The 13,524-nt window shown below is 43.5% G+C and overlaps 2 protein-coding genes across 2 annotated transcripts in view; both read right to left on the bottom strand.

Annotated features, from left to right (window-relative positions):
• S100Z (S100 calcium binding protein Z) overlaps positions 1-10,809 on the bottom strand; it is a 39,717-nt gene extending 28,908 nt beyond the window's left edge. Inside the window, exon 1 of the mRNA XM_063128647.1 lies at positions 10,768-10,809. The gene's annotated coding sequence lies outside the window, so the exon portion shown is untranslated. The remainder of the gene's footprint in view (positions 1-10,767) is intronic.
• On the bottom strand, positions 16-10,877 carry F2RL1 (F2R like trypsin receptor 1). Its single transcript, XM_063128646.1, has 2 exons — positions 10,768-10,877; positions 16-1,730 (listed from the first exon to the last, which is right to left on the bottom strand). The coding sequence occupies exons 1-2, from the start codon at positions 10,838-10,840 to the stop codon at positions 613-615; spliced, it is 1,191 nt and encodes a 396-aa protein (XP_062984716.1). The 5' UTR covers positions 10,841-10,877; the 3' UTR covers positions 16-612.
• Between the last annotated feature and the right edge of the window lie 2,647 nt (positions 10,878-13,524).

Genomic DNA, 13,524 nt, shown 5'->3' with positions numbered 1-13,524 from the left:
ATATATATATATATATCTCAGTGCAAACAACAGTCACATGGACATCAATAACACAGTATTCCAGGGCCTTCATGCATTCTGGATTGGCAATAGACAGGTTGGCAAACATGAATGATTGGTTTACATCCTCCTACGCATGTGTTGTAAGACAAGACTTGTCTCTCATGAACGAGGAGCGTGGCTCTCAAAACTCAAACCATTTCACTGTTACATAAAGATCAACTGTTACATAAGACTGCTACTGTCTTTTGATACAACATGCCAGGGTATTGGTAACAGCCCATTGGACAATCAACATTTACATGGAAAGTTCTCTTTACAACTGACTATCCGGTCTGCAAAAATAGAATCTTTCTGATGTTGTTGGGTAGTGTTTTGTTTTGTGTGTTTTGTTTTTTAAAATAGTACCTACATCAGGTCTTGTTACTTGGGTTTTCCATGAAGCATGGTAGTATATTCCATTTGAGATCCCAGAGAAAAGAAAAGGGGGGGGGAGCAGTTTGTCAGTTCTGATGGAGTTCTGCTATCAAACATGATCACGACTTCCCCTTTTTAAGATGCGCAGAACTTTGCAAATGCCAGTCCAAGCTTCCTTGCCTTCTGCGTACAAATTTAGTAAGTTGATTTAGTTGTGTTTGAACTGGAGGAATACGAAGGGGATTTCCTTGGGTATCTATTTGAAGAGAGGGAGACTTGCATCCTCTTTGTAGTACGCACACTTCGACAGAGGAGAGCATTTTTAAGGTTATCTCTAAAGTCTTTTGAAACAAAGTAATAGATGAATGGATCGATGCAGCTGTTTAGAGTAGACAGGCACAGTGCGGTGATGTAGAATGCATATATGTTACTGATGCCATTGGATTTGATCTGGGAGTAGTGCACCACAAGCAGAACATTGCTAGGCACAAAGCAGATCAAGTACATGGAAAGCACCGTAATAATGAGCTTGATGGCTCTTTTGCGTTTCTTCCCAATGTTCACATCCGTAATTGAAGCATTCAGAGTCCTTATCATGAGAACGTAGGCAACAGCTGTGAGAATGGCTGGGAATAAGAAGACTCCGATGGCTAGAGAGAGGAAGTAGTTATACATGTCGTGAGCCAACAGTGCTTGAGGCAAGACGTCATGACAGGTGGTGATGTTGAGGTTCGAAATAGAAACAGTTTGGTCCACAAGATATAATGGAATGGTGCCGAGTAGAATTAGGACCCATATTGCAGCTGAAACTCCAAAAGCAATTTCTGACTTCTTCCTTGAGTGCAGTATGGGGTTCACAATGACCCAATACCTTTGTACGCTGAGGCATGTCATAAAAAGAATGGAGCAGTACATGTTGCCATAAAAGAACCCAACAAGTACTTTGCACAGGCCTTCACCATAGATCCAGTTGTTGCCATTCATATGGTATGCAATCTTCAGCGGGAACCAGATCACAAAGAGGAGATCTGCCAGGGCCAAGTTAGCCATATAGATAACTGCTGGATGCTTCTTTTTTGTTCTCAAGAAGAAGACCCAGAGAGCCATTGCATTGCTTGGTAAGCCAATGATGAACACGACAATGTAGACGATGGGCAGGAAAACGGTAGTCAACTTTCCAGTAAGGATCTTCGTGGCAAATTCATCTATACTGTATTCTCGAGAGGTATTGCTTGTATTGGTTTTATGACCGATAAAACTTCTTCCTTTTACCGGGTTCATTTCATATTTCACCGGGTTCGTTTCATATTTCACTAAAAAAAAGATAAAGCAAATGTCTTAGGCTAGCTACTTATTGGTTACGCATGTATGCAAATGCACACACACACACACACACACACACACACACACACACACACATCCACACCATGCAGCCTACGTAATTAAATAACACTTAAGAATGCTTAGCATTTAATAGTAACAATATTTAATTTGGTATTATAATTCCATTTACTATTGGGCAATACAACTATTGAACTGAGAAGGCAATTTGGCAAACTTGAGTCCAGTCAGAATACCAGTAGACCAAGTTGTGTGTTGCCAAGTAGAAAAATATTCTGGAGTGACCACATTTTAGGTTCTACATGAAAGGAAGAAGACTGCCTGGAGCAGCCATCTCCATACATTAGGCATGAAAAGTGTTGAACCACTCTTTCCCATGCTCTCCTTCTACCGTTCAAGATCCTTTCATGTGCAGGATACATAAATGATCCCCCCCCACACACACACACATCTAGCATGGCCCAGTATAGCAGGCCTGAAAAAGCAAACACCCCTTTAAAAAAACCATTCACTATTTAGATTATTATTATTATTATTATTATTATTATTATTATTTATTTATTTATTTATATAGCACCATCAATGTACATGGTGCTGTACAGAGTAAAACAGTAAATAGCAAGACCCTGCCGCATAGGCTTACAATCTAATAAAATCATAGTAAAACAATAAGGAGGGGAAGAGAATGCAAACAGGTACAGGGTAGGGTAAGCAGGCACAGGGTAGGGTAAAAGTAACAGTAGAAAGTAACATGGTTACACTTGGTAGTACACACACACATCAGCAGCAAGCCTACTGCAGTAGGATTCTTTTTAAAGAAAATTACTTTTCTGTTTGTTGCATGGTGATGTTTTAGAACACTACTGTCTTGCACCTTCCAGATGTTGGACTACAACCCCCTTAACTTTCCAGCCAGACTGTGGGAGTTGCAGTCCAACACATTTGGAGGGCACCAGGTTGGGGAAGGCTGTTCTAGAAGTCCTCCCAATTGTTACAAAAAACAACTAAGCCAATGAATGGTATGGTACAAGGTTTGCAACTGTGAAATAACTTATGCCCAGTTCTCAGTGGAAGTGGTAAATGTGTGTCTGGGCTATACCACTTCAACTGAGGGACAGTCACATAGTGAAATGCGCCTCCATTAAAAAGGCCCTGTTAAAGTTGTATGTCGAGGAGATAAGTTCCCTTCGCCCCCTGCTATGCTTGTTTTCTTGAAGGAGCAAGGAGGGATAAAACTACATATCACCTGGACAAATACATATTCTTGAGCCTGTATTTTGCCAAGGTGAGGAAAAACTGGCGGGAAGAAAGGCAGGCTTCATCCTTGCAGTGCCTGCCAGTCATCCCCACAAAAGTCCTTGGTGGCTGTTTTGGCTTTATCTTGTGCTTTTTTCTAATCACATCTTCCCTCCAAGATGCTCAGGGTGGTGTCTCTCACTCCTCTTCTCACGAATGAGTGTGATTGGCCTAAGATTGCAACAGTGAGTTTCATGGGTAGGGTGGCCACTTACAAATTGCTAAAAGAGAGGGGTGGAATGCACCACCTGCAAAAAAGACACTGATTTGCACACACATTGCATACAGATGCAAATTTAGAAATAATTATAATTTAGAGAGAAATACAGTACATCTCACCAGAGTATGGAAGACAGTGACCAAATGGCCTGTGTGTGCCTGCCTAATTAGTTGCCTATTTAGTTTGCTGTTCAAGTGCTAAGTCTTGATGGGCCACAGTTCTTATTATGGTTCTTTATCTTTAAACTGGAATTGGAGAAGAGGACAGTGCTCTGTAAAAAGAGGATACATGGCCATCCTATTCATGCCCAAGTGGGGATTTGAACCCAGGTCTCCTCAGGACTAGCTCAACACATTTGAAAGGCACAAAGTTGGGAAAGGCTAAGGCAGACATGCTGGCTTGAAAGGATAGGAGCTGTAGTGCAACAGATGTGGAGTGTAGCAGGCTAGGCACAGCTGCTCTAACCACTACACATCACTGGACCTCAACTAGTTATGCCCCAGTTAGGCTTATTTATCTTTATCCAGTGGTGGCTGCTGGCTTCAGTATCGGGGGGGCGGTGAATCCACTCTGGGTTTCAATTAGAACTCTAAAAGAGTTACCTAAGGTGCAAAACTTGGATAGCTCCTTTAAGAGTTCTGACTGAAACAACTTGGGACCAGGATACCAGAGAGAGCACCTTCTTTTTCCCAGGGATAAATAATCCCTGGGAAAATCCAATTCTTCCCATAGTCTCGGGATCGTCCTGAGACCACAGTTGGTGTGGCCGCCTGTCCCGGCTTCTTACCTCCACCCTGCAAATAGCGGGGAGCAGTAGAGGGAAGGAACCGAGCCAGAAGGAATCAGGGCTGGGGGGAGAACAGGGTCGGACTTTTTTAAAAAAACAAACAAACTCACTTTTCATTGGAGCGCACAGGTGCTCAGTTCCGTTTTTTTAAAAAATAAAAATGGCAGGCGCGACACCCTCCTTCCTCCCGGGATGTCGTGCCCGCATGTGGACTAAGAGGAGGATCTTGTGATCAGGATCTCGCGAGATCCTCCACCCTTCCTGGTGTAGAAATGGCCTGTTTTTATTGGCATTCTGTTTTTAAATGAACGATTTTAAAATGCAGTTTAAATCTTTTAATTGTTTTATTCCAAATTCATTGCTCCATAATATACTTGAGATATGGAGCAGTATATAAATATTGTAAATAAATAAATCCAGAGCGCATTCACCAGCCTCCACTGTTTTGAGAGTCTGAGAACACAACCATGGGCAGGAAAAGCCTGTTCGCCTTCCCTGCCAGAGTTCCACCCCCTGCCTCAGTGTTATAAAACAAACACATCATTGGGAATGGTGTGTTTGTTTCATAACAAGAAGCTCCACATAATCAGATGGAAACTAGGTTGAGCTCTTCACCACCTGCTCCCAAGCACTGAACATCATTAGTCAGAACCAAGCCCTCTTACAGTGAAGTTGTTACACATTTTAGTGTTGTTGGGCATCATTACTGGATGCTAACTGGACTCATTGGGTCAAAGGCTCAGCCATTAATGAGCTATTTAGGCAAACCCATTTCCTTCCATTCATATGAATAGGTCACGCTCTGCACTGCTCATGCCTGAAACTACCTGAAAAACCAGAATGGAAAGTTTTCTTTCACTTCCATAGTCACTGTGTGCACTAAGAAGAGTAGGAGGTGCTGGAGGGAAGAATGCTCCATAAAAATGCTTCTCCTACCCCACTCCATATTCTCATCGCATCTGGAAATATTGCCCATGCAATATTTCATGGAGAAAGTCCCAACCTGAAGTTACTCCAATTCCATTTATATCATTTCTCCCCTTCCTTTTCTCCCTCCAACATGAGCAATTTTACAATGCTTTTTAAAAAAAAAAAAACTATTGAGAAACCCTCAAGAACCAAGGCGGGTCTTAGCTTTTCCTAGATTAGCACAATGCAGAGCTCTCATTACATCTTGGTCCAGCAAGACACCTGCACCCACTGGTTGAGTGGGTTCCCATTGAATCAAACATAGATCTTTAGTTCTAGGAGTGAATGTTACTTTACCGTTCCACCTGCAACCAGAAAATATGGTGCACAGTTGTCAATGAATCTCATCCACTTGTTTGCAACTCCAGGCCAAAGTATATCTTATCCCCCAACTACAATGAAGTCTGAGTAATTCACACATCTTTTATCTTCTCTTCCCACTGTCAAACAGGCCCATAGAGCAGGTCCCAAAGCCAGTCACTAGCATTCTCAGGTAGGTCTGGGGAATGAAACCCCAGAGAGCTACTACTGAGCTAGAACAACCAATGTTCCTAAGATTGTAGGTTCCTTGGAGGAAAGGGCCTGGCTTTTTGGTGTTAAGTCCAAAAGCTTCATGTGGGCATCAATGGCATGGGATGAGCATCTGCCACCATGTCAGATGTCCTAAAAGAGATGATTGCAAGGAGCAGGTCCTCTGGAAACACATGACAAAACCAATTCTTAAATCTGTAGATATTGGCCTGAGTCGTACATAATGGCCGGCGAGATCACATTACGCCAGTCCTTTTACAACTTCACTGGCTGCCAGTCCAGGTCCGGGCCCAATTCAAAGTGCTGGTATTAACATTTAAAGCCCTAAACGGTTTGGGGCCAGGTTATCTGAAGGAACGCCTCCTCCCATATGTACCTACCCGGACCTTAAGATCATCTACAGGGGGCCTTCTCCATGAGCCCCTGCCAAAGGAAGTGAGGCAGGTGGCTACTAGGAGGAGGGCTTTCTCCGCTGTGGCACCCCGGTTGTGGAACGAGCTCCCCAGAGAGGTCCGCTTGGCGCCTACACTGTACTGCTTTCGTCGCCAGCTGAAGACCTTTTTATTCACTCAGTATTTTAACACTTAATTTTAACTTAAATTTAAATTTTACTGTTTTAACTCTGTATTTTAATCCTATATCAACTTTGCTGTGTGGTTTTATCCTGGTTGTGCTTTTTATACTGTATTTCGTAATTGTGTTTTAAACTGTTGGGTGTTTTACTGTGGTTTTAATTTTTGTGAACCGCCCAGAGAGCTTCGGCTATTGGGCGGTATAGAAATGTAATAAATAAATAAATAAATAAATAAATAATGTTAACCATGTTATGGATTGTTGAATTCTGGGTGATTGTGATGTGTGAGCATGGGCACACTATAACAAACTCTGGTATGTTAACCTCGAACAAGCCGGAAAGACTTGGGTTGGGTTATGAATACTGGGTTTTTAAACCATGGGTTGTTGTTATGTGTGAACCCAAGACCATGGGTTGTTTCATCAGGCTACAGAGGTGGCAGACAGAAATGGTAAAAAAGAAAAAAAAAAGCAGCCACTCTACATGCGAGTATTACAGCTCTGTAAAGGTATCTGGTTTCTGGGAGGGAGTGAGCAAAGGAGGAGGGAAACAAACAATTTTAGGACTGAGAAAACAAACCATGGTTTGTGTCATAATCTACCAGGCAAACCCTGGGTAGGGCAATAAACCATGAGTTAAATAAACCATGGGTTAGCATTATGTGCTAATCAGTTATGCTTCAAAATAAGAGTTTTTTTCTTGTCAGATTGATTAACAAAAGTGTAACTGAACCGCAATGTAAACAAGGGGGCAAAAAGTGCAGCCCACCCAGCCATGTCTGGCTGCTAGACACTCCCTCCGCAAAAAATTGTGGCCACACTGCCTAGGGTTTCCCACAGTAGCAAGGGAATCTCTTCCTTACCTCTGATAAGAAATTGTACATAAGGAAGGGATTCCCTTGTTAGTGCTAACAAGAGAAACCCCAGGCTTTCCATAGCTAACACTAGCAAAGGAATCCCTTTCCTTATCTCCAAATTCTCACTAGAGATAAAGAAGGGATTTCACGGCTAGCACTAGCTATGGAAATTCTGCTCCCTTCTGAGAGACTGAAGATAAGGGAAGGGTTTCTCTTGGGTGCATGGATGCTTGTGTGTGTGGATGCATCATGTGTATATGCATGAACAGCCCTGTTCTAAATGCATAGAAAGTATACAAAATGACCATCTAGTAGACCTGAATTAACTACCCTCCTTATGCTTCTTGCATCTAACTAAGCACAAGAGGCATTTAGATTCAAATAAAGCTTTTACAATGAAATGAGCAGCAGCAGGAGTGATTAAGAACACCATCATGCAATTAAAAGCTACAGAGAGGCCTTCTGTTTTATATAAATTGTTCAAATATATAAGAGAGAAAAACATAACAATAATTTTAAACACCCCAAAGAGATTAACTCTAGGCCTAAAGCAAAGGCAAAATATGACAAGGGACCCGAGAGAGACAAAAAACTGCCCAAATAATGATGGTAAAGCTATACATATATTCTGCAAGAGATGTCTTAAAATTACTTCCATTTCAACACTGAAATGCTCCAAGATACAATCTCATTCTTTTGAAGAATTAGTACAGAAGAAAAAGGAAGGCTACATTGCTAGGACAGATGGTTATTTTCCCTGTCATTGAGCAGCTGGAATTGAACACTAGGATTATGACCTCCCATACTTTGTTTATCCAGCAATCTCAACTGCCTTCATCTTGCTGCTCAGGCAATACCTGCAGCAAACATTGGCAAAACAGGAAGTCCTTACAAAAAACCCAGAGCATTTTCTTCAACAAGTTACAGTAAAACCATTTTAGGAGCTTTTCCTATTGTGCAATTCAAGATTGCAATGTCTCTGTAAGATTTAGTCCCAGAATGATTGCTCCACAGGACATACCCAGCAGGCACGAAAAATTCCCATTTACCCAAACTAATGATGTTACATACTGTATCAAAGCCTAACACATCTGTAATGCGTCACATAGCTTAAGTGTTCTCCCATATGAATTTCCACTGATTCTCTAACTGCTCGCCAAAATCTTCTCTCTGTGTATTTGTTTGCTAATATCCAGAACAGCCTTCCTCAACCTGGGGCGCTCCAGATGTGTTGGACTACAACTCCCAGAATGCCCCAGCCTGGGGCATTCTGGGAGATGCAGTCCAACACATCTGGAGCGCCCCAGGTTGAGGAAGGCTGATCCAGAAGATGATAGTTTGATAAATTCAAGAAATGAGATAATAGGTATTAGATTTTGCATCAGTTTTCCTCAGAATAAGTCAGCCCAATAGAAAGACAATAGTTTCTAACTTTATATATCTCTTTGGACAAAGCCTTCAGAAAGAGATAAGACTATAAAATTACATAGAATTGCACAATAATGTCAATTAAATATAAGACACATCCCAATCAGCAAGGGCTTCTTGCTTTCTGTGCACAAAAGAGCAACTAAAATTATTAAGGAGCTGGAGCTTCTCCCCTATGAGGGAAGGTTACAACAGCTGGGATTGTTCAGCATGGAAAAAGGGAGGCTGAGGGGAGACATGATAGAGGTGTACAAAATTACCCAGTTGAATTTTTAGATGCCTTTTAATAATTTGCTGCTTTTAATAATGTATTAGTTTTAAATGTTTTAATTAGTTATATGTATTTTATTGTGTTTGTGTTGTACCCCGCCTCGATGCAGAGGGAGAGGCGGGTAACAAATAAAATATATGATGATGATGATGATGATGCATGGTGTGGAGAATGTGGATAGGGAGACATTTTTCTCCCTCTCTTAAAATACTAGAACCCGGGGTCATCCCATGAAGCTGATTGGTGGGAGATCCAGGACAAATAAAAGGAAGTACTTCTTCACACAGCGCATAGTTAAATTATGGAACTCACTACCACAAGATGTAGTGATGGCCACCGATTTGGATGGCTTTAAAAGGGGGTTGGATAAATTCCTGGAGGTGAAAGCTATCAAAGCTAGCCCTGATGGTTGTGTGCTACCTCCAGTATCTGAGGCAGTAAGCCTTCATACATCAATTGCTGGGGAACATGGGCAGTAGGGTGCTGTTGTATCTGTGTCTTGCTTGTGGGTCAACAGCTGGTTGGCCACTGTGTGAACGGAGTGCTGGACTAGATGGACCCTCGGTCTGATCCAGCCGGGCACTTCTTAGGTTCTTAATTCATGTAAGAAATTTGAACAAATGTATGTACTTTATTCCAGCCTCCCTCCCCCAAACCTGGAGGCTTCCAGACACGTTGGACTACAACTCACATCATCCCCAACCAGCATGGCCAGGTTGGGGAATGTTGCTCTATACGAACTCTTTTTCAACTAATAGCTCCTTGTTCCATATTCAAAGGCAATTCTACATTTGGACAACTCATTTTGTTGGGTCAGAGAGAGAGCAAACAGGGTTGTTAAAAGATTTTCAACAACACTGTTTGTCAATTTGTCTGTAATGAGCAATTTAATGGATGCTTTTGAAGTGAGCACCAGAGCTCTCAAGGGGCAGCATTGTGAAGATACTGGGTTTACATGAGGTTGCTAACTTCCGCAGTTGCAGTGAAGAGTCTCGCCTTTCGGAGATGGCTTTTTGTGAACAACTTAATGGTTCCCCCACCCCACCCCTGTCTAAACATGCATAGAGGATTGTGCCATCATTACCAAAGAGAACGAAGTCGTGCACAACAGCCAGTTCCCATTCACAAGAATGTCGATAATCGTGGCTTGCAGAGTAACAGGAAGTGAGAAGTGAACAAAGCTCACCGTTTTTAATGGTTTCAAGGGTTAAAGTCAGGCATTTAGAACAGCTAGGCTGGATCCGGCCAAGGGTTCGTCTAGTCCAGCATTCTGTTCACACAGGGGCCAACCGGTTGCCCACGGGAAACTGACAAGCAGGCCATGAGTGCAACGGCTCCCTCCCACCCATGTCCTCTAGCAACTGCCGTATCCTTGGACTAACGTCCAAAAGGTGCCCGAAGAGGTGCCAGTTTGCTACGAGTCCGTGGCTTCTCAAGCTGCATTCCAGGAAGCCTTTCGGGTTGTCTTCCGGGCAAAAAAGGAGCAAGGTGAAGAAAACCCCGTGGAGGTCGGCAAGCAGAAAGCTGCTCCTGCTGGAGCTCTTTATTCAACGCCACTTGGGGCAACCCGGGAGTTCAGAGAACATCCCGTGTTTGCTCAGGAGGGCTTCTTGCTTTTTTCCAGCTCCTGCGCCAGGAAGCAGGTTCAGGGCCTGCAGGACGAGTGAAGCCCCCCAGTACCCGGCCGAGAAATAATGGCAGCTTCCACCGAAGGGGAAGGTCTGGGCCACGGCCGGAATGAGGGACTGCCTCCCCCCGAAAGTTCTTTGCCCCCTTTTAACAAGCAAACACTTAAAAAACAGTTCAGAACTTTGTCCTTAAGAGGCCTGCAAACCAGAGAAACTGTCCCCTCCCCTAGTTTTTGGGCAGCCCCCATCCCCGAACTTTTAGGCTGGCTAGGGAGGCTGAGAAGGGCTCCGATCGCGCAGCCAGGAGGGCTAGAGAGGGAGACAGGCAAGGTTTACCTGCCCCAGAGAAGAGCAACAGGAAGCGGGTCTGGACCCCTCGACTGCCCGCCCGCCCGCCTGCCCGGCCACCCCACCCCCACCCTCGCCCAGCGCGGACTCTCCCTACTCACCTGTAGCAGAGCCGAGCACCAGGATACCGGCCAAGACCAGGACCCCCAGCCAAGCCGGGCTGAAGCGCCCCATCGCCGCGGCACGAGTCTCGCAACGCGCGGGCTGCGGCAGACCCCAGCACCACCACCACCACCACTGCGCTCGACCGCCCCCTCGCGCGGCGCCGCCTCCCGGAGTTTCGTCGCTACCTAAAAGGGACCAGGGGAGGCGGAGAGCACTTCGGTGACGTCAGCCTCGCGGCCCGGCCCCCTCCGCCCAGCCAGGTGCGCTTCGCCTTCCCCCCGGGCCGGGGGGAGGGAGTTGGCCGGGCTGGGGGGCGGGCGCCTGAGCTCAGCGCTCCGGAACGCGGCGCGGCGTCGGACCTTCGGCCGCCGTCGCCGCCTCCTCGACAGCGCTGTAAAGTTCCAGGCGGAGCCAGACAACAGCAGAGCAGGTCTACCTGGGAGTAAGCCGCATTGAATTTAGCGGGGCCCGCTCCTGGCAATCTAGGATTGCGCCCTTAGCTATTTACTTATCTACTTAAACTACAATCCCATGCATGTTTAGGAAGGCGGGGTGGGGGGAGACCTATAACTCCCAGCTATGCTGGCTGGGACTTTTTCTCTCTAAACATGCATGTTTTGAAATTTATTTTTATTACAAAATTTCAACAAAACAAAGCAAAACAATAAAGAAGAAAATAAAAAGAATTGTAGCTACATACATTTAAATATATACGTTTCAATATGAAATGCATATGTGTGTATAATACAGCTTTCTAAGAATTATACATAAACTTTGACAGAGGCGGACCAAATATCCAGATATGTATCCCTTTTAAATGCCGGAGGTGTCATTGTGTCCTCAATCCCTGCATAATAGGAAGTAAATGTTTATCCTTCCAACGTGTAAGTCTTTTAGCTGTCAAAAGGGTGTGGAGAACGCACTTCCAGGAAACAGGTAGATAATTTAAGAGTGCATGTACATCAGTAAATATTACAGACTGTTCCAATAGAAAGTTAATGTGTATAATAACTTCCTTCCCAAAAGGAGGCAACTATTGGGCATTGCCAAAACATATCGTTAAAAGAAGCATGAGCTGTGTTACACCTCCAGCAATTAGACAAACCCTTGTTAAAGAGACGTTATGGCGTCCAATAGACACAGAACAAGATTTTTTGATTACTAAGATGCTTCAGATACAGACACTAAAGAAGAGGCCCATTAATAAGGCAAAAGGGGACAATCCAGTTCCTTATTCTGTTCCTACTTAAGATGATGGGTATCATATTTATTCATCGATAATAATTATTTATAAACATTGATATAACTAATCAGCCTTAATAACTGTTGGGAGTTTTCGGACTTTTTTCTGTCTAAACATGCATAGGGTTGCACCTTTAGACTGCAATTCCATACACATTTTAAAGTGATGGCAGTAGTACTGGAACTCCGGGCAAATGCCCAGGGCCACACAGCTCAGGGCCTCCCCAAGATGCCACAGCATCCTTACTTTCTTGTTTTTTGGAAACATTTTATAGTTGGGTGGTAGTGGCTGTGTATGTGGTTATCAAGGTTCGTTTTACTATTTCGCTTTAAAAATATGTTACCACTACAACAAAATGGTCCTTATTACTCCCAAGTGATTTATCATCATCATCATCATCATCAGGGCAACGCAAGCAAACACAATTTTATTCCTGTAGCTATGATGATGCCATGATGTATTAAGTAAGTTTAAAACCTGACATTCTGCACATGCTCAGAAATGCTTTTTTTAGCAGAGTTGCCAAACTTGTTGGCATCTAAAGGGGAGCCCATATAAGACTATTAAGTACAGTGTCTAAATGACCTAGCTGAACCACAGGGAGAAAGTCCCATTTTTTTATTGATTTATCTAAAGTATTTTTTATATTGGCAACGGCCAACAGAAAGCTCTGGCGTGGGCTGGTCCATGAAGTCACGAAGAGTCGGAAACGACTGAACGATTAAACAACAACAAAAATGCATAGGATTGTGCTGATAAGGTTAATGAAGAGAGGAGGGAGGGATCTAGAGGGAGGAGCACAGAGAGTTGAGGTTGCTCAACTCCTTTCTCTTTTTGAAATTCCCCACCAAGGGCAAACAGAAGGGTAAAGAACCAATTGACACCACACCGGGAGAAATTAGCTAAGGGGGCAGGGCAGGAAGGAGCCAAACAGGTAGGAAGGTTGTTCTAAAGGGAATTGGGGTGCTCACATTTTACTCTCATGCAGACCCAGTGCATAATCGTTGAACTGAACCTGTCTCTACTTTTTTCATTTAACCAATTCCAGCCGTTGAACTCTGCTTTTCAGTTTTTAGTGTTTGCTTTTACTTTATTCTTTCAGTTTATATTGGCTCCCTTAAACACTTTTGAGCACAATGTGTAGTTTGTCCCTCAGGCAACATTCAGATGATTGATTTAATTTTTTTGGCAGTGCTGGGATCCCATAACATGCTCACATTCCTATACTTTGAGCCTTCTGCTGCTGAGATTTATTTATTTAATTTATTTAAATTATGCTGTTTTTATTGCCCTTCCATGTTGTGGTTGCTGATTTTGTTAGAAATGTTTTTAATTGTGTTGTTTTTATTTGCAAACCACCTTGAGCTTGATTTTAGGGCCAAAAATGTTGCTTGCCCCAACTGAGAAAGATGACGATTGTTTCACCAGTGTCTTCTTAGTTTTGTTTCTTTTTAACAAATTATTAAGATGCACTCCAACCTACTGCACTTTTGAACTAAAAACAACAGTC

The sequence above is a fragment of the Elgaria multicarinata genome, chromosome 6 (assembly GCF_023053635.1).
Source record: "Elgaria multicarinata webbii isolate HBS135686 ecotype San Diego chromosome 6, rElgMul1.1.pri, whole genome shotgun sequence".
NCBI lineage: Eukaryota > Metazoa > Chordata > Lepidosauria > Squamata > Anguidae > Elgaria > Elgaria multicarinata.
This window is presented reverse-complemented; position numbering and strand designations above follow the sequence as displayed.

What these genes read in the sequence shown, in the direction of transcription:
- F2RL1 (XM_063128646.1), bottom strand. Translation starts at nt 10,840, where the DNA reads ATGGGGCGCTTCAGCCCGGCTTGGCTGGGGGTCCTGGTCTTGGCCGGT. An exon ending in GGTGCTCGGCTCTGCTACAG is followed by an intron (nt 1,731 to 10,767) that starts GTGAGTAGGGAG and finishes TCTTTTTTTTAG; the next exon opens with TGAAATATGAAACGAACCCG.